Raw genomic sequence first — 27,963 nt, 5'->3', positions numbered from 1 at the left:
GCCTCCCATGTTCAAGCAATTCTTCTGCCTCAGCCTCCTGAGTAGCTGGGATTACAGGTGCCCGCCACCATGCCTGGCTAATTTTTATACTTTTAGTTGAGATGGGGTTTCACCATGTTGGCTAGGCTGGTCTCAAACTCCTGACCTCAGATGATCCGCCACCTCAGCCTCCCTAAGTGCTGGGATTACAGGTGTGAACCACTGCGCCTGGCCTGGGTTTCTTTCTTATAACAAAAGCTTGATTATTACCCATTATAAAAAAGACAGGCTGGGCACAGTGGCTCACACTCGTAATCCCAGTACTTTAGGAGGCTGAGGTGGGCAGATCACCTGAGGTCAGGAGTTTGAGATCAGCCTGGCCAACATGGTGAAATCCTGTCTCTACTAAAAATACAAAAATTAGCCGGGCGTGATGGCACATGCCTATAATCCCAGCTATTTGGGAGGCTGAGGCAGGAGAATTGCTTGAACCTGGGAGGCAGAGGTTGCAGTAACTGAGATCGCACGATTGCACTCCAGCCTGGGTGACAGAGTGAGACTTTGTCTCAAAAAAAAAAAAAAAAAAAGAAAAGAAAATACAGACAACTCCTTAAAAACACCCACTATCATCCCCGCCCACATCTGCCCACTTGTCACCTTAGTATATACCCTTTAAACTTGTCTTCTCTGTCTGTCTGTATGTATACACATGCACATATATTGCTCCGCTCCCATGGTTTGGCAAATGCAGGGTCAGCAGCTCAGTACATGTCATTTCCATCTCTTTGAAATTTAGTTTGTTCATTTGAAAAATGGATTAATAATACTACTCTTTCGTGGGTATAAAATATTAGAGACGAAAGCATCAAACTCATAACAGGGGTTTAATAGTGTTGAGTGCATGAATAATTCATGCCACCACCCTAGCACATGTGTCACTTCTCTTTCCAGTTTATCCTTTGCTTCAGCTTTTACCAGTGGGAGCCCATGACCTACGGCTCTTACCGCTATCCTAACTGGTCCATGGTGCTTGGATGGCTAATGCTCGCCTGTTCCGTCATCTGGATCCCGATTATGTTTGTGATAAAAATGCATCTGGCCCCTGGAAGATTTATCGAGGTAATTCTGTCTAGTTCTTTCCCTCCCAATTCCTCCCAAGGGAAAGCCCCTGAAAGCTCTGCACGTTAAAAAACAAAAGATTCGGTAAACTTATTCAAGAGGGAGACTTGGTGATGAAGCAATTACGATTGCTACCATTTCTATTAAACCCATTTTTATTATGTATGATTCCTCTAATGGAGGGGCTCAGCCAATCTGCAAGCAGAACTGTTATTATGCTAGTCCTCAGTGTGGTGACAGCTCTGGGGAATAAATGATCGAGGGTCTCCTTTTTCCTGGAGTTTCCTCCTCCTCTCCCCTCATCCACAGTTTAAATCTCAGTGTTTTGTTTTTAACCACACATCAGATTCCCCCTTCCCTGATGCTCCTCTCTGTCTAAGGCTTCTTCTTCCCAAACATCTATTACCATTAAACTTAAAATCACTACCCCCTCCTGTTGTGCCTCTGTTAGGGATGGTTGAGGGTCTCAGCTGATTAAAATGCCACTGTTACCACAGAATGTAGTGAGAATTTCAGGACATGGCTGGTATGAGGTGAGACTTGTCTTTCTTTGTCAATTGATCCCTTGCTGGACCCATTTCCCATCTCTAATGCGAAGAATCCCCACTGTCACTCCAGAGTGAATGGGACGGGGACTGCCTCTGGTGCCACCAGTGAAGTGTGGTCGGGCTTTTGTTATTTATGAGGAGTCACTTGCTCAGGTGTGCTAGGAATCACCCAGCCCTGCCTCAGTCTTGAGGATCCAGGAATCTGGCATTTTGGACTAGATCAGGGCTACTTAGGGTTTGCTCCAGCAACCAGCAGCACCCTTCTCACCTGAGAACTTGTTGGAAATGCACATGATCAGAATCCAGGCAGAAGACTCCTACTGAACCAGAGTCTTGGGGAAATGGGACCCTGGCATCTACAGTTTAACAAGCCCCCCTGTTAGCGAAGCATTGGACTAGACTCAGGTGATAGAAGGCAGAGAATAACAGTTTGGGCTTTGCTGTTGGTCTGCTGGGTTGAAAAAGGAATGAAGAAGGAACAGGCCTCTGGGGTATCCCATTGAGGCTCTGGAGGGGAGACAGAGGATGGGAATCAGGCATGTGGTACGTGCACAACACAAAAGTCCACTGGGTTGGGGGGTAGCTTTTGTCTTCATTGGACTAACGGTGGAGACAGAATTAGCAAAAGGATGTATAGGAATCTTTTTACTGCAGCCGTATTCCAGTTTCCAACCTCAGGAAATTCTGTTATTCCCTTGAGGTAAATGAGGTAAGTGACTGGCCCCATGGGCCTCCAGTGATGGTTCACTCCTGCCCCACATAAGCCTCCCCACCAACTGACCCAGAAATCTCTTTCCCTCTGAATGGAACCTGGTTTAGCCTCTGCTACTTTTGTCTTAGGCTAAAATTCTCTAAACTGATTGAGTTGACTATATAAATTTATTATGGTGGATTTGGGACACAAAGGTTGCAAACTGATGATTAAGGAGAGATTAAACCAACAGCTCTAAGTACCAGCTTCACTTTAAAAGGTAATAAACATATAATTGTTCCCTCTTATGTAGTCAGAAATATGTTTTCTTTCCTTTTTCTAGAAAATGTTCCAGTCAAGTTATGTTTTCCATAAAAATTTCAGCTGAAGGATTAGAGACATTCCTATTATTTTTAGCTTGCCTGCAAGAACCCACACTGCTGAACCAAGTCAGAAGCGTGTATTTTGTCAACAGATAATTAAAATCTTTGCTCACTCTTGGCGATGTATCTTTGGGGTTGGATTTTTTTTTTTTCCTCTGGTCATTTATATCCTTCTGGGAAACATGCTAAACAAAATCCAATTATTTAGATGTAGCAACCCACTGTTGAGACTACAGAACGAAAGTAATCAAGCACATGTCTTTTGCAGACTGTTTGGCAGTGAAGAGAGAAGCTTGAGGATTCCCTTCATTTGGAGGGAAAAATGTATAATTAAAATCTGGGCCCTTTATCCTCTATTAATCTTGTGCAAGGCAAACACAGAGCAATTGCAATACTGCTTGCAGGGTGATGTAAATAATTTCAAGTGAACCAAACTAAGTATCCTCTTTAATGTCTCTGGCCTAGTTAATTAATGAAGGCTGATCTTCCTAACTGCCTCTCTTGGTAGAGGGCCTCCTTGGCTCAAACAAGGACTCTGGCCAAAGTGGTCATAAGCAGTTTGGGAATGGGTGGGTCATCTCCAGATGAGGAAGGTGCATTACCTCTGTGACCCTGTCTGTCTTTGGCTTCTTTGCAGAGGCTGAAGTTGGTGTGCTCGCCACAGCCGGACTGGGGCCCATTCTTAGCTCAACACCGCGGGGAGCGTTACAAGAACATGATCGACCCCTTGGGAACCTCTTCCCTGGGACTCAAACTGCCAGTGAAGGATCTGGAACTGGGCACTCAGTGCTAATCCAGTGGTGTGGGATGGTCCAGACTTGATCCTTTTTTTCCTCTCTGCCTCCTCCTAATGTTTTCCATAGCTCTCCTCCCATCTTTCTTCATCTTTCTTCCTACATCTTGGCTCATATCCATGCCTGAGAGTGATTATGTAGAAAAGCAGGCGTAATGTCGTATGCTGTAGTAAAGAGCTACACAGACCACCTGGAGTGCTGTTTGCCTGTGCCCATGGTGACTGTTTCTGGTCAGGTTTGTCCCCTGACCACACGTTTTACCCTACAGGGGAGGATCAGTTAGATGAGCGCTGGTATGTATGCGTGGTTTGGTCAATAGACGTATCCACCGTGTGATGTCATGGGGGTGCCAGCAAGGCATATATAGAATGACTGAATTATAAGACTTAATTTGGACTTGAACAGAACTGAGCAATGTAGTGATCTTGTTCAGACACACAAAGTTCAAGACAGGTTTTTTTTTTTTTTTTTTTTTTTTTTTTTTCCCAGAGAGTCAGCAGTGGTCAGAAAATGTTTTGGATGTAAGACAAGACCATTCAATTTGGACACCACTGCGGTGGTTAAGTTTGTATTTCCAGTCACCACTGGGGATCTGTTTCCTTCCTGTGGATCAGCCATCTCCAGTTACCACTAACTCAGACGCTACAGTCTGCACATTGTGACTTAGATTGAACTGTCAGTTTTCTTCCCTCAACTGTCTGGTTTTGTTTTAAATAACCACATTTGTGAGTTCTTTTGGCCATTTCCTCCACCGCTGCCCAAGAAGCCATCATATAAGTTGTGCCTCATTTTGTACATTCATAGTAGAGCTCCATGCTGGTTTCTACATGATATTTACCACCATGGTTCAATGTCACGATCCCGTGTTTCTTCTCTAAATGTCTCTCTGTAAGCTGTAGATACCTTGTCTTTTGACCTCTGGGAAAACAAGACTTACCCTGGTTCTGTCTATATATTATATATATAGGACACAAGCTCTTAAAAGACAGATAACTTCTTAATTTTTACTCTTAACTTTTACATTCACAGTAAAAGGCAATTGTGGTCATAGAGAAATCAAAGAAATGGAGAGTTTAATAGAAAGCAACCACAATATTCACTGCACTGGTAGTATATTTTAGGACATGGTATTTATAGAACTTTCTGATAAATACAGCTTAGGCAAGTAGCGAGTGAGCCAATTAAGACTATAGCTTTTAAGACTACATTTAGCCGATTCAATTTTAAGAGTTCCCTATTCACAGTATTCATTTTAACTGCACTCTAATGAGAGGGGATCATATGTCTGCAGAAATTGGCCAAGTATAAACTTTATTATCTTCTTGTATCCTGAACATGCATATATGAAATTTTTAAAACGTGACATGTGTTCATGTAGTGTGTACTTGTAGTGGTGTTTTCTGTCCTTATAAATATCCTATGAATTCTGTAGAGATGGTGAGTTTAGTGTAGTGTAGTCTGGGGATTTTATTTTCCCTTACAGTAATAATATCTAAACCTAAAATTGTTTCCTTTAGGGGAGATCATTTCAATAATTTTCTTCATTTATCTTCATAGTACAGGGTCTCAGGCAAAGTTTTCAGTTCAAATCTTGTATATTGTGACATTTTCATCCTGTTTAACAGAAATGAAACCCAACAACAGACTTTAATGTACATTTTTTTAAAAAAAGATTTCATTTGTTAAAAAAAAGTCTCAACTCATTTTACTGAGCTCTTCCTTTTCTAGGGCAAGTATCATTGCCATTTGCCAACATCAATATGAACTTCCAGTTTTTAAGAGGAGCTTGTGAAATGTTTTAGCAAAGGAAACAAAGATGGGTTTTGAACTTTAGATTTTCATGTCTTTTGTCTGCAGTGTATATTTGTTCTCCCCTCTCCTTCTCCTCCTTTCCCCTCTTGTCTCCCAAAGCTCAAACTTGCTTGAGTCTATCACAGAGACTACACCCTGAGCTTCCCCTAAACTTAGCTTTAGGAAGCTGAGCTGTCGCCTCACCTGTCTGCCATGAACACAGGTTTCTCTAAGAAAGCCATATTGATGAGAAGCCCCCAGTTACTGTAGCAGATGTCGCACAATGGTACCAAAAATGAGCCTCTCCAATTGATACCTGGTAGAGTGAGAGGAGCCGGGAGGAATAACTTAGGCCTGGAAATTATCTGCAGGCTTTCCAATTTGAAGGTTGAGAAAAAGAGCTTAAATCAATTAGCATTCTCTCATGGGACTGGTATGTTTGTGTCAGGATGAATGGTTTTTGGCTCTCCTCTTGCCTCTTGGCTAAAACTCGTCTGATGCTGGACGCCAACCCAATTTCTGCTAATTGCTGCTTTTGTGATTAAAAGGTGTGTGTGTGTGGGTGGGGGGGTTCCCACAGATGCTGCCAGGTTTGTTTTGTACAAACTGAAAGTTAACTTAATTGTGAGAACGGAGACCTCATCACTAGCTGCATGTTTTGGATTTGGGGGCATTTACATTTGTGTTAATTATGATTTGTCCAGGTAAGACACAGTAGCTGCTCCCGGAGCAGCTGTTTCCTTCTGACCCCACTTCACTATAGTTTCCAAGATTTATTTCCCTTTGTTTAAAGGGACAAGCTTAGCTGAAAGGTTCCAAATTTACCTGGAAATGGTTACCTTGTAAATTTAGCTTGTCTAATGGACTGTTTCCATGATATTAAAATGTACAGTCAATTGGAAGAAAAAAATGAATGGATACAAATAAAATGAATAACATTGTTAGAAACTGCCACCTGAAAACTTCCCTTCAAACTAGGGAAAAAACCAAGTAGCTGAAGAAAGACTTTTATTAGTTCACTGTATAGAATAGTGGAGCATTTTCCACTTGTGAGATTATTTCATAACACCAACAAAGGCCAGAAACTCATTCAGAGAAAAAAAGCCATATGTGAAAAACATTAACCCTGTCATATCCTCAGAGGAGAAAAAATGTGTATTTCTTAACAATTGGTGTTGTGACTTCTTATGCAAATGTCTTGCATATTAGTAACTTATTATCTTTAGGACTATGTTTATCAGGTACAAATATGTCCAGTTCTGTTTTATTGTTTTTCCTTTATATTTATGTATTGCATGAGGTCTGTGGTCAATGCAAAATCATGATGACCTCAATGTCTTTGAAATTTCCAATGCATTTTTAATATGTAAGAAATGTAATCATCTTGTATTTCAGTAAGCAGCACTTTAAAAAGAGTTTAACACGATGACTTTTAAATGGATAGGACTTGGGTTGTTTTTATGGTAATGTTGCATTGGAGTTGAGTTTTCCTTTAATTAAGTTCTTGTTTCCTTATCTACGTGTCTCTCAGTGCTTCCTGTCCACCTTTGCTGTCAGCATGGTTTTCCCATGCCTAAAAGTAAGATTTTCTTTTCTCTTTGTTCCCTTGGCCGTAGGTCATTGTCCTCTTCCCAGAGGCTAGCACAATAACTGTTGCTCAACGTCAGGTGAGATGGCAAGATCATACTACTGTTGTTGCACCTGGATTTGAGTTGGGACATGCTTCTTTGAGGCAGGTGACTCGAGAGAGGACGTGCTGTGTGGCAGGGTGTTTTGCAGGACCCAAAGGTCAAGGCCAACAGAGGAGCATTTCCTTCTCTTTCACAATGGGTATCATGTAGAAAACTTCCAGGTTGGGAGCAAATGTGTGGGTGATTCAGCCTTGATACTCATTTCCCCACTAAGTGGCCCTAGGATTTGTGAAAGTGAAGCTTCCTATCTTTCCCAGATTTTGCTTTAATTGTCCAGAAAGGCCAAGTAGTTTCGAAATGTGGTCTTTGCTCAGGTCACCTCTGAGCAGCCTGCAGCCAAAGAGAAAGTGTTTTCAGATTGGGTATTCATCACCTCTGAAAAGCAAGCAGTGGTTTGACTTGCCTGCCGTGGATTAAATACATCTTCAGGTAACCATTTGCCTTATAGGTGTATTTTACTGTTAGGATGATTCTTAGTAATTGACTAAAAACTGTTTTGTCTCTCATTTGTTCGTGTTTTTTTGCACTTTATTATGGACCTGTAAAGGAATAGGTTAATTCTTACATTGTGTACTTGGCTAACGTCCTAAACGCAGGCACCTTTTGTGGGTACTGTTGCCCACGAATAAATATATGTTCCCTAATCAGGTCCTTATATTTTTTCATTAACTATACATGAAGAAGATATATTATGTTACAAATGATGCATCATATATATATATATCTTATAGAGTACATATTATATACTGCACATTATTCATTTAAGAAGTCATTATTCTTGAGGCCCTACCTCAAATTTTGTATTTATGTATAAAAATGCAATTTATTGTATTATATATTTGCCTATTATATAATAATATAAATTAGAATTTATCCTAATAATGTATGAGTTCACAAAACCCTAAATAAATGTCAGTGTTTAAAACATAATGATTATAGTATTGTGTCTCTTACAAAGCCATTACCCATCATCTTTCTTTCTTAATAAATAGCCTTTAGGTATCCCCAAGATTGATCTATTTTGTTGTGCAAAACCTGGGACGGTCATGGAAAACTGCCCTCCTGGGAAAACGAGATACTGTGCTGCTGCAGAAACAAATATCAATTCAGTTATTATGTTTTTAACCATCAGAAGACACTATTGTTTGCTGAATTATTAATCACCCTCATGGGGGGAGAGAGATTGGAGTAGGAGAAAGAGAAGGAAGAAAAAGAGAGAAAGAGAATCTGAGTAGATCTGAGATCTGAACAGAGAGACTGGACAAGTTAAAACACTATGTATGTTTTCATGATCATTTTCTCAGTCTTCAACTGTATTTCAATTTAGCAAACATTTTATGTAATTCCTGCATTGTGCTAGGCCCCAGGCAAAATGGAATAAAGTGGTCTCAAATCTTAAGGAACTCAAATTATAGTAGAAGGAAAACCTATTTCTAAAAAACAAATAAATGCCATTTCTCTCCTTTTGGGTGGGTGGAGCCCTCATGTTCCTTACTCAGAGATGTGGCCCCAGGGTTCGGTGTCATGTTCTCTGCTGTCTGATCAGCTTAACCCAGAGGCTCTGTTCTCCTCAAATGAGCACAGCATACTCATGCTCTGCCTCCATCTTCAGCTTCAGTGCCGGAAGGCTACAGAGATGATCTAGGCTGTCCTCACTAGGAAAGAAATGCCCTTACAAGCTGATGCTGAAATCCACATGCCAAGTGCACAGGTGTCCAGCCTGCAGTCAAGCTCTAGACTGGGAAGAGTCTATGATAATAAGAGCTCCATATAATACATTCAGGGACTGGCCTTAAAACTGTACTTTGGCAGGTGCACAGTGCTGTTAACACTAAACTCAGTGTAATGTCTTATCTTCCCAGCAACGGTGCTCCTGAAAGGGCAAGAAGTGCACTCTGTGGGATCAGAGCTTGGTGCTGACTCATCACCTTCTATGTCCTTCCTGAGATTCCTTTGATCATTGTGTGTGTGTGTTTGTTTTTAACATTTTATCTTGAAATTTCAGGTATACATAAAATTGGAGAGAACAGAATAATGAACTCCTATGTCCACATCACACACTCTCAGCAATTACCAACTCATGTCCAAGTTTATTTCATGATCCGTCTCCCCACCCTGAAACCCTGTTTCCCTAGAGTATTTCAAAGCAGATCCCAGGTACCATGGGATTTCAGTGAGAAATGCTCTGTTTTTATAACCCTTCTAAATATGTTTTTCCTTAATTGGGGATAAAGAAAAATAGGGGAAACTTAGAATTAATTTTTTATTTTTAGAAGAATAGTCACCAGTCGGGTACTCCAGTCTCACTGGTGACTCTTCTTTTCCCAGGATTTGTCATGTGACTTGCTGGATCATGGCGAAGTCTGGGAGTCCGGGGGGATGCTGGGGTATGTAGGGTCTTGGACGTGGGCTCAGGGGTCTCAGGATAGCCCAGGTATTTTTATTCCATAACTTGATTCCTCTTGCCTCCTCCTTTCAATCACGAAACAAAGGCAGAGGCATTCTGCAATTATGTGGTGTATTCACTTGCATGATTTGCCTCCAGGCTTCCAGCCATCTGCATCATGTGGCACTCACTGCCGGTGTTCAGGAAAGATGCACAGAGAGAGGTTTGGGTCTTACCTGCTAAGGTTGCATGAATTTAATCTTTTGGGCTTAGGGCTTTGAGATAAAACACATTTTTAAAAAATCACTCTGTCTCACCTACTCAAAAGTGGAGAGCACTTATAGGTGCAGGCCCATGACAATCTCACTGTGAACCTCTTTTTTTTCTTTTTGGCTTTCTTGTGAGTGCTTATTTCTATACAGGCCTTCTTGTGAGCGCTTATTTGTATACATAGTCTTGAGGTGAGGGCAAGAATGACAGAAAACTTGTACTAGGCTAGTATTGATATTTTATAAAGTTGGTACAATGTGAGGGAGTGTGGGGGAGAGACTGGTAACTGCCTTTGAATTTCTGTTTTTCCCTTTTTTAGTAACATCTCTGACGTTAGCCAGGCTTGTTGCCACCCAGCCAAACCATGAAGTTTCCTGGTTCCCTTGCAGCAAAGTACAGTAGATTGACCTGGCTTCACTTCTTTATGCCCCGCACCCTGCGAACCACACCCTTGCTAGGTCCTTATCGTGGGTGGATTGTACTTCCTGCCCTTGATTTGGGGCTTGGTAATGCATCTGTGCTTTGGCTAATAGCGTGTGAACAGATGTGGCAGTGTGCCAGTTTTGAGTCTAGACCTTAAGAGGCCTCACCTATTTCTATCTGCTCTTTGGTGTCTCTTTGGGCCATGAGGAACAGATCTGGCTAGCCCATCAACCCAAGGAAGATGAAAGGCACATGGGACAGTCACTCAACTGAAACACAGACCTGCAGTGAGAAATGGAATCAGCCCAGCCACTGTAACCTGAAGCAGAACTGCCTGAGACCAGCACAGATGAACTGAACCCTAGCCAACCTGCAGATATCTGTTTAGTGTTGTATGACATGGAAATTCTGTGGTTGTTATATAGCAGTATCTAACAGATACATATGGAGTGGCCCTGTGACTAGGTTCTGCCCAAATATATATGGAAAAAATACATGGGACTCCTAGGCATGCTCTTTTCATTTTTTTCCATATTTTGCTGTCTGGAATGTGGCTGTAATGGATGGAGTACCAGCAGCTATAATGAACCATGAGGACAAGAACTACATTCTAGGAATGGTGGACTCTCCAACTCTAGAATTCTTTTACTGAAGAGAGTATTAAAGACTTACGTTACTATCATTTGGGAGTTTTCCTGTTATATGAAGCCAGATAGAATCTTTACTGATATAGGAAATAAAATAAACACTCTTGGCCTTTTATCCCACTCCCTATTCTCCCATCCCTTGTGGAGGAAGGTGTCAGCCATTGGTCCTCATTTCTCAACGGGGTCTCCTTAGCTTTCTCTTTTCATCCAGATCAGTGGGAGCAGATGGCTGTGGCAAGGTCCAGCCTGGAGGGAAGGCAGATGGCCAGTCTATTTTGGCTTTCACAAAGGCTATGCTCTTCCAGCATTGTCTCTACATTAATAAAAGTGATGTTTTAGCCTCCTACTAACTGTTATCTTATGTCTCAATTGGTTCAGAACTCAGGTAGGGAATTGGGCTGTTATGAAACTGACTTCATAGTTTAAACTCAGGAGAAACAGTAAAATTCATATGGCCTGGGTTTGAGTCTCACTCAGCCACTTACTTGGTCAATGGCTCACTTTCCACATTTGTAAGATAGGTATAATAATGCTACCTACCTAATTGGGTTGTTTTGAAGAATAAATTGAGTTAATCCTTGGATAGTACTTAGAGCAGTAACCGCTCATAGTTACACTTAAGAAATGTAGCCAATACCATTCTGGCCAGGGCTGGGGTGAGGCCTGTTTCTAGGGCCTCTATGAAGATAGTGTGCCAAATTTTTAATGGTCTATTGGAATGGACATGTGATTGCTTAACATTTAATAAAGCCTAGATATGTGCACACCTTGGTTTCTGTCATCAGAAACTTGAAACTCATCCAAGATTATTGATGTTATGGATCACAATGGTTTCATCCAAAGAATTATGAGATGCCTTTATCTATATGTCTATATATTTTTCTATTTTCCTACAGATCTATACCCAGCTTTGTTCTAAATATGTTTGATGCTATGAGACAAAAGGACACTAGTTAATTTAGCAAAATATGGATCCCTCTAATTTGGATGGCATTGAAGTGGATTGTGGTAATTAGAGAATGAAGTTTTCATATAGAGTTTATATATCCATATGGAAACAGAGGTTCACACATAAATACATTCATTCAGCCTCTTTTTAGAAGTGCACGTGCATTTCAGGAAATGAAAACATCCGCACAAGTCAGGCTTGCACAGTTGCAGAGAGTACTGGGGCTGTTAGGTTTGTGAAGGAAACTTGGGTGCTTGTGCACTTTCCTCGACTCTGGCAGCAGATTGGCACTTGTGTTAATTTCCTATGGCTGCCATAACAAAGCACTACAAACTGAAAGATGTAAGACAGCAGAAATTTAATCTCTCACAGTTCTGGAGATTAGGAATCTGAAATCAAGGGTTGGCAGGACAAGTCTTTAGGGGATAATCCTTCCTTGCCTCTTCCAGCCTCTGGAAGACACCCCTTGGCTTGTAGCTTGTCTTCATTTTCTGCTGCTCTTTTTTTTTTTTTTTGAGATGGAGTCTCATTCTGTTGCCCAGGCTAGAGTGCAGTGGCACGATCTCGGCTCACTGCAACCTCCACCTCCTGGGTTCAAGCAATTCTCCTACCTTAGTCTCCTGACGAGCTGGGACTACAGGTGCATGTTGCCATGCCCGGCTAACTTTTTGTATTTTAGTAGAGATGGGGTTTCCCCGTGTTGCCCAGGCTGGTCGTGAACTCCTGAGCTCAGGCAATCCGCCCGCCTCAGCCTCCCAAAGTGCTGGGATTACAGGCATGAGCCACAGCGCCCGGCCTTCTGTTGCTTATAACAGAATACTTGAAACTGTAATTTCTAAAGAAAAAAAAATCTATTTCTTACAGTGATGGAGATTGAAAGGTCCCAGGTCGAGGGTCTGCATCTGGTGAAAACCTTCTTGCTAGTGGGGACTCTGTAGAATAGAGTGGCACAGGGTGTCATGGTGAGGGGGGCTGAGCATGCTAACATGTTCACTCAGGTCTTTCTTCCCCTCCCATGATAATCCATTGATCCATTAACCCATTAATTTCTGCCCTCCTGAGCTGATCACCTCTTAGAGGCTTTCAATACTGCCACATGGGGGTTAAACTTCAACATAATTTTTGGAGGGGACAAATAGTCAAACCATAGCACAGCTACTAAAACACTTGAATCTCTGCATCCATGGTCACATGGCATTCTCTCTATCTTTCCACAGTATTTTTCTCTTCTTATATCAGTCATACTGCATTAGGGCCTATACTAACGACCTCATCTTAAGTTGTTACATCTGCAAAAACCCAATTTCCAAATAAGCTCACATTCACAGGTACCAGGGGTTAGAACTTCAACTTATTTTTTAGGGTAGAGGGAAGGTATAGAATCCAATCTGTAACAGTGCTACTTTCTCATTTTCTTTTGTTTTATAAGGCAACTTGTTATGTGTCCACAATGTGAAGATAGTTGAAAGGCTGTTTGGACAAAGAAGAGTGGCTTCGGGAGGGGAATTCGTAAGGCAGTAAATAGAAGGTTTCTCATGCTTGGAACTGCTTTTAGCTTGCACGTTTAGTTTGGATACTAAAAAGGAGTCCTTCTTACTCTTCATCTATGGGATCTGCTGCCCCACATAGAGTCAGCTGTGGAGCAACTCTGGGGGAGAGAGAGAGAAGGCCTTCTGACTGTTGCCATGCTGACAGCCAATGAGAAGAGTTCATTCTCCATGCTGCTTCCTGGCAGAACATGCATTGATTCATTCATTCAACAACATTTAATGAGCTCCTAAAATGTGCTAGGCACTGTTCTAGGTGGGAAGATACATTGGTGAACAAGAAAGACAAAATTCCTATTCTTGTGGAGCTTGAGTTATATTGGGGAAGACAGAGAACAAATAAGTAAACATATAAATCATCTTAGACAATAACAAGCACTCTAAAAAATAAAGCAGGGTAAGAAGGCAGAGGATGCTGGGAGTAAAGTGCGAGGCTTCATTAGGCAAGGTCTCCTCAAAGAGCTGACATGTGAGATGAGATTTGAGTCAGTTATAAGTGAACCTTCCAGGTAGAGGGGACAGCAAGTGCAAGGATCATAAGGATGGTATGAATTTGGAATGTTTAAGGAAGAAGAAAGCCCACCTGGAGTGAGTGAGGGGGAGAATAGGGAGAGAGGGACCTGGGAAGAGAAGCAGGTGTGATATAAGATGTTTGGATTTTTCTAAAATATGATGGAAGGCTCCAGGAGGAGTTTTGAGCAAGGGAGCGTGATCTGATACATGTTACAAAACACAGACTATGACTGCTGAAGGCGGAGGTGACTGAATTATACGGGGCAAGAATGGAGGCAGAGAGAACCATTGAGAGTCTATAGCTGTAGCCTGTGGGAGAGCTAATGATGGGCTGGAGGAAGGTGGGAGAAGGTGACCTGGTGAGAAGGGAAATTTGACTTGGGATTTTTCTTTAAGGTATACTCACAGGGCTTGATGGCTTGTGTGTGGGGGCATAGGGCAAGCAAGTCAAGGATGACCTTGGGTTACGTAGTTGGAAGTCAGCAGTGAGAAATTTAAGAGAAGGGAAAAGTCAAAAGTCCTCATTTGGCCATATTACAATTTTTTGTCATGATCATTAAAATATTTTTAAAAACAGCTTTATTGAGATATAATTCACATACCATACAATCCACCCAAAGTATACAATTCAATGGTTTTTACTACATTGTGAATATCTGTGAGAGTTTTACATCCATCACCACAATCAAATTTAGAGCCTTTTCATTACCTCAAAAACAGCCCCTACACTTTTTAGCCATTACCCTCTAATCTTACCTCCCTAACCCCAAGTCCTAGACAACCACTAATCAGATGTTTTGTCTCTATAGATTTGCCTATTCCTGACTTTTCATAAAAATGAAATTGTATAATATACGGTCCTTTTTGACAGGCTTTTTTCACTTAGTATGTTTTCAAGGTCTGTCAATGTTGTAGTATGTGTCAATGCTTCATGTCTTTTTATTGCTGAATAATATTCCATTATATAGGCATACCACATTTCATTTATCCACTTATTTGTCAATGGACATTTAGGTTGTTGCTACTTTTTGGCTATTTTGAATAATGCTCTAGACATTTATGTATAAGTTAGTACATGGACATATGTTTTCATTTACCTTGTGTGGATACTAGGGATAGAGTTGCTGTACAGCAACTCTGTTTAACTGTTGAAAGAACACTTTACATTCTAACTAGCCGTATATGAGAGTTCCAATTTCTCCACATCCTCATCAACATTTATTATCTATTTTATTCTAGCCATCCTCGTGGGTGTGAAGTGATATCTCACTGTAGTTTTGACTTGCATTTCCCAGATGGCTAATGATGTTGAACATCTTCTCATGTGTTTATTGGCCACTTGTATATATACTTTGGAGTAATATCTATTCAGATCCTTTGCCCATTTGCAAATTGGACCTTTTATTGTCTTGTATTATTTAGTTGTAATAGTTTTTTAGTAGATATAAGTTCCAACCAGATATGTCTTGCAAAGATACTTTTTCATTTCACCGGTTTTTACTTCACTGATAGTGTACTTTGAAGTGCAAATGTTTCTAATTTTGATGATGTGGCCATATTATATTCAAGATGTCTAACAGGTAGTTAGACATGTAGGCCTGGGGTTCAAAATAGAGGCTGGGGATAGAGATGCATCCCTGTATAGATATTATTAAATCCAAGAGGTGGGATGAGCTTAATAGGGAGGGAGTGTGGCTGGAAGGGAAGGGTTGAGGAGTGAGTCCTGGGGCTCTCTAACATTTAGAGGTCAGGAAGAAGAGGCAGAGGGATAATCAAAAACAACTACTGGCTTCTGAAGAACGCACGAAGGTAGGCCATCCTGAAGGGGAGGGTGGACTTGGGATCTGGCATCGGGTAAGATGTTCCAGTGTGGCTTTCACTGAGCACAAGTCTCACTGTAACATTCCGCCATCAAGTACGTACATAGCCATGTGTCCCTTCATTGTCACTATAGAAACTTGCTGGGCCCATTCTGTGAAGGTCACCTTAGCTTAACAGGCCTACACACTCAAAATCCCCACTCAAGGACTGCACTTATAGGAGGAGATTGCAGTACTTAGTTATCTAGAAAAGATTTATGACCTTATTGAGATTAACTCTTGTTACTGTTAATGCATGTTATGTTGCAAAGCTATGACAGAACATATGTCTTGCTTTATTTTTTAATGGAACAAGCTAAAAGTCCCATCCCACAGGACCGGCTAATTACACAGAGACTTTAATAAAGATAGAGAACTCTGAAGATCTTACCCAGACCACCTTTTCCCCTTGCTGGGGTCACTGTACTTTTAAGGATTCTGGGCTTTCTGAAATCAATAAAAGGGCCTTGGAAACAACAGTCCAAAGCAACTCAAGGCTGTTCCTGCTGAGGTGTACTTAAAAGACTGCAGAGGAGAGACAGGAAATGGCTCTTACAATACAACATGGTGTATGGTGTCCTTGTCCACAAGGCCCAACAAGACTTGGGGAATCCTATTCTCTTCAAGATGGGTGATTTTAACGTCAGCTTTAAATGCAACACGCTCCAGGTGGAAGGAAAAACACGTGGACTCTGTTAGTGAAAATACAGAGTCAAGGCAGACAGATTTCCTTTGGGCCTTAGCTGAATCTAAGTTGGAGTCAGCTGATATCAGTTTACCTCTTAATCATTCAGCTCAACTTCTGGATTGCACAGCAGACTTCTTGAGCTGGAATTTACCTGCTTGTTCACTTTCTTTTTCATCTGCCAAAGGACCACAACAAAAAGGGCCAAGTGGGACGGTGGCTTGCACACAGAAATATCCAGAAAAATAAGGCAGAGACCAGAAGAGCATACTAGTAAAGCCTTGTCTCTTAATAAGCTGCACTAATTTGGTGAACTTCACTGGGGCTCCTGGGGTCAGAGTTGTGTAGGGGTTAAGGATATAGGTAGTGAAAGTGGGTGCAAGAAGTGAGAAGGGCACGTTCTTATTAGTGAAGAGGATTCTGAAAGGTTGGAATTGGTTTCCAGGAAATGAGGGAGGGCTGTTCTGAGGTTTCCTTGGACTCCTCTGGAATCCCTGTTGTGAATATCAAAGGGGTACTAGTGGTGAGGGGCAGTAGTTGGGGGGGTCAGAAAGAGTGGGAAGACTGAACAAGCTGGGTAACTTGAAATTATGTGGGGTTCATTTGCTGTAAATCAGAGGCTGTCATTTCAGATTTCATGACTTTACATGTCCAGTTGTAAATAACATTCCTAGGTGTTAGTGGGACAAACACGAAGTGGGACAGCAGTCTCAAGTTTGGGAGATCTTCACAGGGAAGGTCGTCAGGTCCTGAAAGTGTCGCCAGGTCCTGAAAGGGTCGCATAGAGGGGAGAGAACCCATTCTCTTCTTGCCAAGTATAAAACAAAGCCTAGCTTTTCTCTCCAGAGAATGTTGTGGTGGTGGGGGAGGGAAAAGAAGGTGGAGGTCCCGGAGAAATTGCAAATGGGGCCAAAATGTGACTATGAAAGAAGAGTGAGCTTTTGATAATACCATTAAGAAAATCACGCAAGAAAAAAAAAAAAAAAAGATGGTTAGGTATTACCCCTATGTGGCAGCATCTGCCCTGCAGAACGAGAAGGTTTGCAAACAGACTTCCCAAACCCCAACCACAGCTCGCTCTGCCTCGAGGACCCCTTTTCTGCACCCCCACCTCAGCGCCCTCTTCCTGCACCCACAAAGAGAGTACTCAGTCATAGGGGTTCACCAGGAGAGAGGAGACAGAAGGTACAGGCGGTGAGCGGGAACTCAGCCATCATCTCACTCAGGTCTCTCCCTACCCAGCTGATAGAGCGAATCCCGAGTAATTGTTTTCCGAGGGGGTCCGTGGGCGCTCGGTGGCGCCGCCTCGGTCTGGGTTCCCCGGAGGAAAAATACCCACCCGCTAGGACACAGCGGCTTTTCGACTCGGCGGGGATGAACTGTGGCAACTTCTGCAGCCCCCACCGCGGTGCGGAAGCAGAGGCGGCAACATTGGCGACGGCGGCTCGGCGGGGCTGGAGCGCGTGAAGCCGTGGGGGCGCCGTGCGCCTCCCGCTTTCTGGTTTCGGCCGCGAGTCCCGGGACTCCGACTTGGGTGCTCCGGGTGGTAGCGGCTGCGGCGCCTGCAGTCCAGATCCTCGCAGTTCCGGGGGCGAAGAAGGCGAACGGAATCGTCCCCCAGTGGGGAGCGCAACAAGCCACAGTAGCCAAGCCCCTCGCTCCTGCCCCGGCTCCCAGGCGAACGCAGCTGCAGCGGGGGCCGGGCCCCGAGCCCCACGCCGCCGCCGCCGCCCGTGGTGAGGGGCGGGCTGGGGGCGGGGCGGCCGGGGCTGCCTTCCCCGGCGCATCCCCGAGCGCAGCACAGGCGCTGCCTAGCCACCTCCCCCGCCGCCCGCTAGCAAGTTTGGCGGCTCCAAGCCAGGCGCGCCTCAGGATCCAGGCTCATTTGTTTCCACCTAGCTTCGGTGCGCCCTGCTAGGCGGGGACCCTCGGGAGCGATGCCGGTGGATGTGATTTTAGTTGTGTGGTTCTGTGTGTGCACTGCCAGGACAGGTAAGCATGACGGTGGCGGTTAGAGGGATCCGGGAAACGGGGGTGCCCATAGCCCACAGTGGCGTGGGGAGACCTGGAGCCGAGCTCTACGCTGGTCTGGGGAACGGCGGTAGTGTGGATCGGTTCCTGGGATCTCTTTGCCCTGCTGGGAGTGACAGGGTGAGAAGAGGGACTCACGGGCTTGAAGATGTCCCCGTTGAGTGCCTGTTCTCAGGGGACCCGGCCTCTGGGGCGCAGGAGTGAGGGGCGCGGCCGAGCGGACGCACCCTCGGGCGGCTAGTAACCAGCTTTCCCTCCCCTGCCAGGGAGTCGAAACCCGCAGCAGGGCGGGCCCGCGTGCCGCGTGTTCCCGAACTTGAAAGGTGCTGTGGAAACCGCTCTCGCCGACCCCCGCCAGGCTGGGAAGGGGTGGCTGCGGGAGTCGCACCCGCGGAGGGAGCGCTTCCGGCTGGCGGGTGCGGCCGGGGCCCAGGAGGGCGCGGTGCGGCGAGGGGAGAGAACTGCGGGAGAACCCTGGGATCCTGCGATCTCCTCCTGTCCCTTTCTGACTACCCAGGAGAACTCCAGGAGTATTCTCCTCCGCCCCGCTTTGCTCCCAAGGGTTGGGCGAACAATTATCTAAGGGAAATAGACCTGTGGAGACAATCCGGGGAGATTTTCTCAAGCTCAAACCAGTTTTCTCTTGCCATAATCGCAGGGTTCGGGGTGGGGAGGAGGAGCAAGGATGGTGCATGATTGTCTGAAGTCCCCACTTCGTTCTGCCTCCGGAGACGCTGTTGTGAGGACTCTCAGCGCATCTTCTTCCTTCTGCTTCCACCGGCTTCCTTGCCCGAAAGTCCTCTGGGGTTTGGAGACTGGCTTGCAGCCGCCTTCTTCAAAGAGCTAGTAGTAGATGCGCGGAGACTGGGGTGAGGTGAGGTGGGGTGAGATGTGGTAGGAAATGGGCAAAAATAGGGCCTGTCAACTAGGGGGAGTGTCGGAGGTTTGCAATCCTACCCAGCCATCCCTCCGTACGCGCTGCCGACTTTGTACCCTAGAATCTGTGTGGTCATTCCCTCTGCCTTTATTCTCCCCGATTTACCACCGTATTTCCTTCTCTATAGGCGTGGCCTTCTCTCCAGGCCAAAGAGCAAGTTCACCTGGAGAGGGCTGAGGGGGCGTCTGCCTTTGGTTGGCTCAAAAGTTCCCTCCGCTTGCGCCCAGGCGCCCCTCTTTGGCAATTAGCCCGCCAGAAGATCTAGCGTCTAGGAGCTTTCAGAGGACCCTTCCCACTTCCCCAGGACTAAGCAGGCAGCGGCTTTCGTCTGGTTAAGAGTGTTGAGTATGGATTTCTCCAGGGACAAAAGAAACCTCCCATTCCGTTCCTTACCTGGGAAGTTCCGAGCTTCCCAGGCTGCGGAGACGCCAAGGCTCAGTCTAGCTTAGAATAGTTACTTCTTGAGTTCAGGCCCATCAGAACGAGTTAGTCTTTTGAAACCAGAAAACGCTGAAGGAGTGCGCGCACCCCAGGAAGATCAGGACAGGGAAGACTAGTGCAGAGCGTGGGCTACCTGCTCTGAGCGCGAGAGTGCTGGTGGACATCTTGCAGAGGAACCGCAGACAGGGAGAAGCTTGAGAGGGAGGGGGCAACCCCTTAGTCAGTTCACCTCCCTAAGTGCACATCACTACGGAATATGCCTAAATCCTTTGTTCTCATTATTCTTTTGAAAAGTCGCCAAAGTACCCTTATCACGGAATGCAAGGTGTTTCAGGGTTCATTGCTTGTGGAGGGGATCTTTAAGAGCAGGTATTTTCCCTCTTTCCACTTCCAATCCCCTTTAAATCATGTAAAAATTTGGTTGTAGGGAAAAATTCATTCATGTATTTATTCATTCAACAAACGATGTCTTGCTGGGTGCCAGTATTTCTTATGCAAAGAGGAAATGACTTAGTCCTTGACTTCTAGGAACTTACAGCTTAGCTGAGAATCTAGATAGGAACTGGCAGGCATTTTAATTTTACAGATTGATGGGGGGTGGTGAAGAGGTAGGAGTATAAGTTTGTATTAAGGAAATATGGAGGAGGGACAGTTTGAATTAATTCTAGGGAGGAGTGGTGGTCAGGGATTTGAGAGTTGTGCCTTCAAGGCTTTGTAGGGAGTTTTCCAGGTGGACAAAGTGGTAAGGCATTTTTGGCAGAGGGAACAGATTGAGCAAAGGCAGGGAAGCATGGAAGAATCTGACCCATTGATTGTGACTGTTGCCTAGGGAGCTTGGGTTTTCAATGCCCCTTGGCACTATTTGAACACTAGAGGCCACATATTTCTTCACACATTATCAGAAGAATCAGAGAGATGGGGGGAATTACCTCTCAATTTGTACACTTAAAATATCTTGTAGTTTGAGAGGGTATAAGCAGTAGCTTTCTGGGGGCAGCCCTCTGATTTTGTGCAGGAATCACCATTACCACACCATCCATCCACCTCTTAGGTAACAAAGGCTGGCTGGTGATTAGTTTATCAGCATCCAAACAGCTGCATGGAAAGTTTCTTTGTCAAGTGGGACAATTGTTGTCTGGGCTGTTAACAGTCCTAGATGAAATAAACATGTGGTTCACTTAGTGAGCTGCTCAGATATCACCGCCTTTTAAAGGAACTGAGTAGATGATTATCAGGCACATTTTAATTAAAGAAAGACTGCAGTGCAGACACAGTTGCATATGAAAAGATCTAATGATAGGTATCACGAGGAGCTGCTTAAATCTGCCTTGTTCAGAGAACTTGTTTTAGAGTGCAGAGTGGAGTCAAGACGGGAGGTGCCATTCTCCAGTTCTTGTTATTTCTGGTTGAGAAATCAGAGATTTTCAGGTACATCACTCATAATGAAAATTTAGAAGGCTACAATAACAGCAGTAATCACACACTATGTCTATGAGTTTTCGCAAATGCTTTGGCAGTGTGAATAATTGAAAACTCGATAATTATTCTCATTGCTTTCCAGTTTGTTTTGGTCACCAGGGTAGAGGGTAAAGGGAGTACCTACACCTTCAAAGCCCCTACTGACTAAGTCAATGTCTTTTGCTGCCACCTGCTGGAAAGGAGAGATTTCTTTTTTTTTGAGTTGGAGTTTTGCTCTTGTTGCCCAGGCTGGAGTGCAACGACCGGATCTCGGCTCACCGCAACCTCTGCCTCCTGGGTTCAAGTGATTCTCCTGCCTCAGCCCCCCAAGTAGCTGGGATTACAGGCATGCACCACCACGCCTGGCTAATTTTGTATTTTTAGTAGAGACGGGGTTTCTTTATGTTGGTCAGGCTGGTCTCGAACTCCTGACCTCAGGTGATCTGCCCGCCTCAGCCTCCCAAAGTGCTGAGATTACAGGTGTGAGCCACCGCACCCGGCTGAGAGATTTTCTTTTGGAAGGAACTCTCAGGTGGATCATTAATTATGAATTGAATAATGGAACTGTGAACATGAGCCCCCAGCCTCCAAGGATCAGGGAAAAAATATTGGCTAGCTTGGAACAGGCATAGAGCATATTCTTCAGGAAATTGCTTTTGGGGTATTAAGGACCTTTGTAGGTGCCCAGGGCCCCAAACCTGATTAAGTGGTTGTGAAATTCTGTGGTTAAATGAGCTCCTGGAGCATCATTCTAGCATTATTTTAGTCTGCATGGTCCAGAGGAAAACAACTTCCACCATGGACAATGAGCAGGAGTAAATTTAAAGTCAGCCAGACCCAGGAAGATTTGCTGGAAAGCCTATGTCTGGGACCCCAAAGGTGAACTGAGTGGACTGTGGGCCTGAGCATTCCCTGGGTGGGGGTGAGGAGCAGCCAATAGCAGCAGCAGCAGCAGGAGGAGGAGCAGGTATCTTTGTTAGGGTAGAGGTTCTGAATTCTAGAGTCAGGCCTCAAGTGCCTCTGTGACATTGACATGCTGCCTTCCACGTTTTTAAAATATTTCTTCCCCAGGAGCTTTTTATCTTGCTTAATTGTAATTCACAATTTCAGCCATTTGTAGGGCCGTTATGTCCAAAGTAGAAAACTTTGATAGAGTTTCCTAGGAAAGGGCAGGAGCTCCATGCTTGGACAAGAAGCAGAAACATTAAAATTTTTTTTTTTTTATGAGACCACACTCACACTACATAAGGTTCAAGAGAGCCCATGTAAATGCTGCCTTATTAATAGCTTTTCTCATTCCCTAGGCAGTATGCAAAGTGCTATCCTTTACACATCCTGCTATGGGCACGAGGCATTTTCATCCTGGTGGGGACTAATTAAAGGGAGAGGAGAAAACTGTATCCAGAAGCCTAATTGATTTCTCTTTTTTGACTCTGTTTTTATGAGGTGTTTTATTTTATTTTATTTTAATTTTTTTATTATGAGGTGTTTTCATAATAAAAGCAATACATTTATCTTTAAAGCCAGAGGAGCTCCTTCACTTTTGAGTTGTGGGCAGGGAGTTGGGGAGCGAATATAGATTTCATATATGGATTTTACAAGCAAACCCAGGGTGAGAGGCCCTTCTAGGTCAATTGGGTATGGAGAGGGGCTGGGAGGAAAGGGACTATCTGTACCTTTTGTGTGATTCCAGTGGAGTTGAGGACCAGGGAGCTGCAGTGGTCTGGAGAATTGGTCTTTAATTAAAGACAGATGAAACAACCCCCAGCTGGGCACCACTTATGTGCCAGATTGAGCTGCTGAAGTGTGAATATAGTTTCCCCTGAGACCTCATGAGTCTGGTGTAACAGGTACCAGTATCTTTTTACACATGGTAACCCAAAACATGAAATTTCCTATAGCAGAAGATATGAAGCCACCCGTGTTATCGCTGATGTGGAGTACTAGAGTTCTGAAGTCTCTGCTTCAGCAATTCCTTCAGGGAGGCAGGTATTAACATTTCTATTTTATGGATGAGGAAACTGAGGCCTGATAAATGAATGCTTTTTTAAAGGGCACAGAGTTAGTAGAGGGAAGAGACTGGGCTGAAACTGACTCTCACTTTAGTGTTGGTTCCACGGTACTTTCTGGATTGAGGGCACTGTGTTCTCATTTGGGGGTGGGGATTCAAGGACACCATTGGGGTGTTCTGCTAGTTCTACAGGGTTTGTTTGGGTGATTTGAAGCCTTGCCCAATTAATTGCAGGGCTCTTAGTCTGGAAGATTTGAGCATCTTAAGGATGCCATCGTAGAAGAATTTTTGTCCCTGTATCGGTCAATATTGCCATAATAATTTTGTATAACAAATAACCCAAAACTCAGTAGCTTGAAGCAAACCATTGATTTTAGTTCACAGATCTGTAAATTGTGTTTGGTGTTGGCTTATCTAGGCTGCATTTGGCTGGGCTTGGTTTCAAACTCAGGTAGGCTGCTTGCTCCACACTTCTAGGTCTCCTTGGACCAGTGGGCCAGCAGGGACATGTTCTTATCATGATGAGGAAGTAGACGAGAACAAACCCCACTGCGCAAGCGTATTCAAACCTCTGCCTGCATAATGTTACTAACATCCCAATGGCCAAAACAAGTTATGTGGCTGGCCTCAAAGTCAAGAGATGGTGAGGTTTACTCCCATTCTAGTGGAAGGAACTGCAAAGCCACACAGTAAAGGCTGTGGATATGAGATGGGTAAAGATTTGAGGCCAATATTCAGTCAACCACTGTCCTTTTAGAAAGTTTCCCTGGCTTGCATGTCATCCGTCATCTCATACTATGCCGAGATATGCTTATTGCTCAGAGGTCATTGCACCCAAAGTATTGATCATGCACCAACTCATTAGATAATTAATCAGGTCCTAAGTTCAGAGCCTGCCTGCCATCTGTCCAGGCCTGTGAAAGGTACTTGGGCAACAGGGGTGCTTCCTTCTTCTTGCGTCTGGTGAAGGCACATTCCCCAGACCACTTTCCAAATTCCTGGCTAAAGAAACACCAATTTGGAGGCCCTTCGAAATTTAATTTCTGCCCTTAAACATAAACTTTAAAAACCTCCAATTATATCTCAGAATTAGAATAACATCCAAGCTCCTTGTGGGTCACAGGCCTTATATGATCTGGCCCTTCTCTCTCTCCCTCTTTGGCCTCTTTTCTTTTCTTTCTTTCTTTTTTTTTTTTTTTTTTGAGACAGAGTTTCACTCTGGCACCCAGGCTAGAGTGCAGCGGTGCTGCAGGATCTGCTTTCTGGGTGCAAGCGATCCTCCTAAGCAGCTGGGACCATAGGTGTACGCTACCACGCCCGGCTAATTTTTTGATCTTTTTGTAGAGATATGGTCTCCCTATGTTGCCCAGTCTGGCCTCAAACTCCTGAGCTCACACAATCCTCCTGCCTCAGCCTCCCAAAGTGTTAGAGTTACAGGTGTGAGCCACTGTGCCTGGTTGGCCTCATTTTCTACTTCTCTACCCCTGGCCCATTCAGTTTCAGCCATGCTGGCCTTTTTTCTGTTCTTGGGACACTCCCAGTTTGTTCCTCATTTGCATGTACCGTTCTCTGCATGTGGAAAGCTTCCTCCCATCTTGCCTTTTCTAGTCATTTAAGTTGCAGCTCAAAAGAACCTTTTCCAACCCGCCTTTCTAAAGTAGGGCCTGCATCCAAGTTGTTTTCTATCCTGTTACTCTATTTTATTTTCTTCACGGTATTTATTGCCATCTCAGATTATCTTATTAATTGGCTTATTTTTTGCCCTCCCCTCACCTAACCCACGGAAAGCGAGCTCCATGAGCACATCTCCAGTGCCTAGCAATGTGTGTGCTATATAGTACACACTCAGTAATACCTGTTGAAAAAATTGAGATGAATGAATGCAGAGTGAATGGAAGGAAGACATCTTTGGGTCAACTGGAAGGGGAAAACTTAAATCTTCAGTTCAGGGGACAAGGGGAAGCCTGACAGAAACTGAGAAGGCAGCTAATAGACATTTTGTTTGCCTTGGCAATAACGGGTGTCAGCTCTAAAGAGGCCTTCCTGATCGACCATCTGTTGACAGAAGCCTAGCAGGTCCTGTTTCCTAACAGGGAAAGAATAAGGAAAGAGTAGATTTCCTTCTGCAAGCCTATAGGACCAGGGGTTGAGGTGGGAGGACAGGTGAGGTTGTGTGATAGCTTATGATGTCCCAGTGAACATTCACGCAGTGGGTGCAAGCCTTCCAAATCTTGTCTCAGTGACTGCATTACCATCAGATGAGAGTTGACAGCTGTTGCTGATTAAAACATTTCCAACAGCACAGTCAAAATTGCACGATTGAAATGATGAGTGTAGATGGACACAGCCTTTATGAATGGCTTAAACACAGCCCCTTAGAGTGATCACTAGCCTTATTAATACATATAGTTGGAAATCACTTTGCAATCATGAATGAATCATTCCTCAGAGCACCCCCTGGGTGAGAGGCGTCTTTAGGGGTTTGTCTTAGACAAGGGAAGAGGAGGCTCAGGGCTGTGTTTCTCTGCACTAAGGTTCTCTAAAAAGAGTTATCAGGGTATCTGACTTTCCAACCAGGAATCCCCTTGGATGGAAATATATATCCATTATTCCAGGGATTCTCCTTCCTGGGCAGTCCCTCTGCCACCCTTCTTCAACAGGAACAGGGTCCTTTTCCACTTTTTTCCTCCTCAGCACAGGTGATTGTGCCTGATTAGTTAGGGAACCCTTTGTGGAGGTGTTTACTGGTGGTGGTGGTGTCAGATTTTGCTGCTGCATCTGTCTCTGAGGCAGGTGGATCAGGGCCACAATCTTGTATCCACAGTCACCACCTCTATAAAGCTTGGAAACCCAGTTTTTTCATAACTCACCTGACTGCAAAACCTATCCTGAGTTGAACTCATTTCATGGCAAGACTTGATCTAAACTGATATCAACCTATTTATAATCTTTATTTATGCCAATTAGAGAAGTATGTCATACTTTTTGCTTCAGAAATACTGTATTTGATTATGGGGTGCTGAGTTAGATTTTGCTAAAAATGTTACATAAAATGTAGTATATAGGCCATATTACCTTTCTAACATATGGCACCTTCTGAATTCTGGATATTTAACCTCAGGAGTTTTGGATAAGAAATTATCAATCTATAATGTGGGGTAGGATTGGGGGAAGGAACAAAGAAACTACAGTATTGGCGGGGTAAGGGAGCAAAGATTTGCTTTTCTTTTCCCTCCATAGACAAAGACTTTCCAAGCACTCATCATTGGCTTCCTTGTATTACCTGCCACTCCCTGACTCTGTAACCTCTGCTCTGTAATGCTACTAACAGTCTGCATTTTAAGCCCAAACAACTCTTTGTTCCTTTACAGTGGTGGGCTTTGGGATGGACCCTGACCTTCAGATGGATATCATCACCGAGCTTGACCTTGTGAACACCACCCTTGGAGTGGCTCAGGTGTCTGGAATGCACAATGCCAGCAAAGCATTTTTATTTCAAGGTAAAGGCACCTCCTTTCCTGCATGGTGGCAGAGGTTGGGGAGGAGGGTCTGCCTGGGGGGTGCTCATCTGGTGTGTGTTTGTCTGGAGATCACCTTTGCTATTTCTCTTGTGTTGCTGTCCTGAGTGCTTAGATATGCAGGGGGTATTATTCTGAGGGCAGGAGGGAGGCATTAGAGATCATGGTGAAATATTTGGTTTGGCAGTGAAATATTTCCTTGATTTTGGTGAGGATCTAAAATGGAATGAATTTATAAAATACTTGAAAGTAATTGACCAGCCATATTATTGTTACAGGATATTTCTCTAGCTGTTATCAATTGCCTTTGCCTGTACTTATACCTATACCTATATTTACATCTTTCATCTAGTGGATAGGCCATAAGGACAGAGGAAAACTTATGGCTGCGTTCTCCTTGGGGTAGAACTTACTCAGTTCTGCCCACTATAAGCTGGACTACAGTTCATTAAATCATTCAGCAAGCATTTATAGAGAAAACATGGTGTGGTTCTTAGAAGCATGGTGTTTCTCACAATTTTGGAGGCTGTGAAATCCAAGAATAAGGCATCAGCAGATTTGGTACCTCGTGGGGGCTGGCTCTGTCTGCTTCCAAGATGATGCCTTGTTACTGTGTCCTGTGGAATGCTGTGTCCTCATATGGTGGAAGGGATGGAAAGGCAGAAAAATAACTAGCTAGTTTCCTTTCTAAAGACACTAATCCATTCATGAGGGCAAAGACCTCATAATTTAATCACTGCCTAAAGGCCCCACCTCTTAGTACTAATGCACTGGGAATTAAGTTTTAATATGAATTTTGGTGAGACACAAATATTCAAATCAGCAAAGTGATATGTCAACAGATAGTTAAAAAATGGATAGAAAGCCTGGTATAGGAAGGGGTGGGGTCTCGGAGCATTCTGAATAGAGGGAATAGTATGTGTAAAGGTAAGGCAAAAGCATGGCGGAAGGGTGGTGAACGTCTGGAGGGGTAGACAGGGACTAGGTTACATGGGGCCCTGTTGGCAGAGCTGATACTCTGCTGAGGTGTGTGGGTTTGGGTGTACTGATGATTTATGGCTGGTGTCCAGTTTGATAGGTGGGACGCCATGTACTTTTTGTTGCCTGTTTTAAGTATTACTCTTGCCTGTAGGCCAGTTAATGGCTTTGTGCTTTACTCTCAGAGAAGTGGGGCCTTTGTAGAGGTTTAAACCGGGAAATGAACTGACCAGATACCATAGTAAGGCAGCCTGGATATTCCTCTATGAAAATGTCTGGCAGGATTCTTTTAACTGAGCCTTTTATGATGATAA

The 27,963-nt window shown here is 44.0% G+C and overlaps 2 protein-coding genes across 3 annotated transcripts in view; both read left to right on the top strand.

The window, feature by feature from the left end:
• Positions 1–3,707, top strand: part of SLC6A5 (solute carrier family 6 member 5) — a 54,394-nt gene extending 50,687 nt beyond the window's left edge. The window contains exons 15-16 of the mRNA XM_050755387.1: positions 931–1,098; positions 3,358–3,707. Of these exons, the coding sequence (XP_050611344.1) occupies positions 931–1,098; positions 3,358–3,513 (324 nt within the window). The 3' untranslated portion in view covers positions 3,514–3,707. The remainder of the gene's footprint in view (positions 1–930; positions 1,099–3,357) is intronic.
• A 14,323-nt stretch (positions 3,708–18,030) lies between these two features.
• The window catches only part of NELL1 (neural EGFL like 1), a 938,548-nt gene continuing 928,615 nt past the window's right edge, over positions 18,031–27,963 (top strand). For both annotated transcript variants that reach the window (XM_050755386.1, XM_050755385.1), the window contains exons 1-2: positions 18,031–18,267; positions 26,525–26,653. In XM_050755386.1, the coding sequence (XP_050611343.1) occupies positions 18,213–18,267; positions 26,525–26,653 (184 nt within the window). In that variant the 5' untranslated portion in view covers positions 18,031–18,212. The remainder of the gene's footprint in view (positions 18,268–26,524; positions 26,654–27,963) is intronic.

This window comes from Macaca thibetana, chromosome 14 (assembly GCF_024542745.1).
Source record: "Macaca thibetana thibetana isolate TM-01 chromosome 14, ASM2454274v1, whole genome shotgun sequence".
Classification (NCBI taxonomy): Eukaryota; Metazoa; Chordata; class Mammalia; order Primates; family Cercopithecidae; genus Macaca; species Macaca thibetana.
This window is presented reverse-complemented; position numbering and strand designations above follow the sequence as displayed.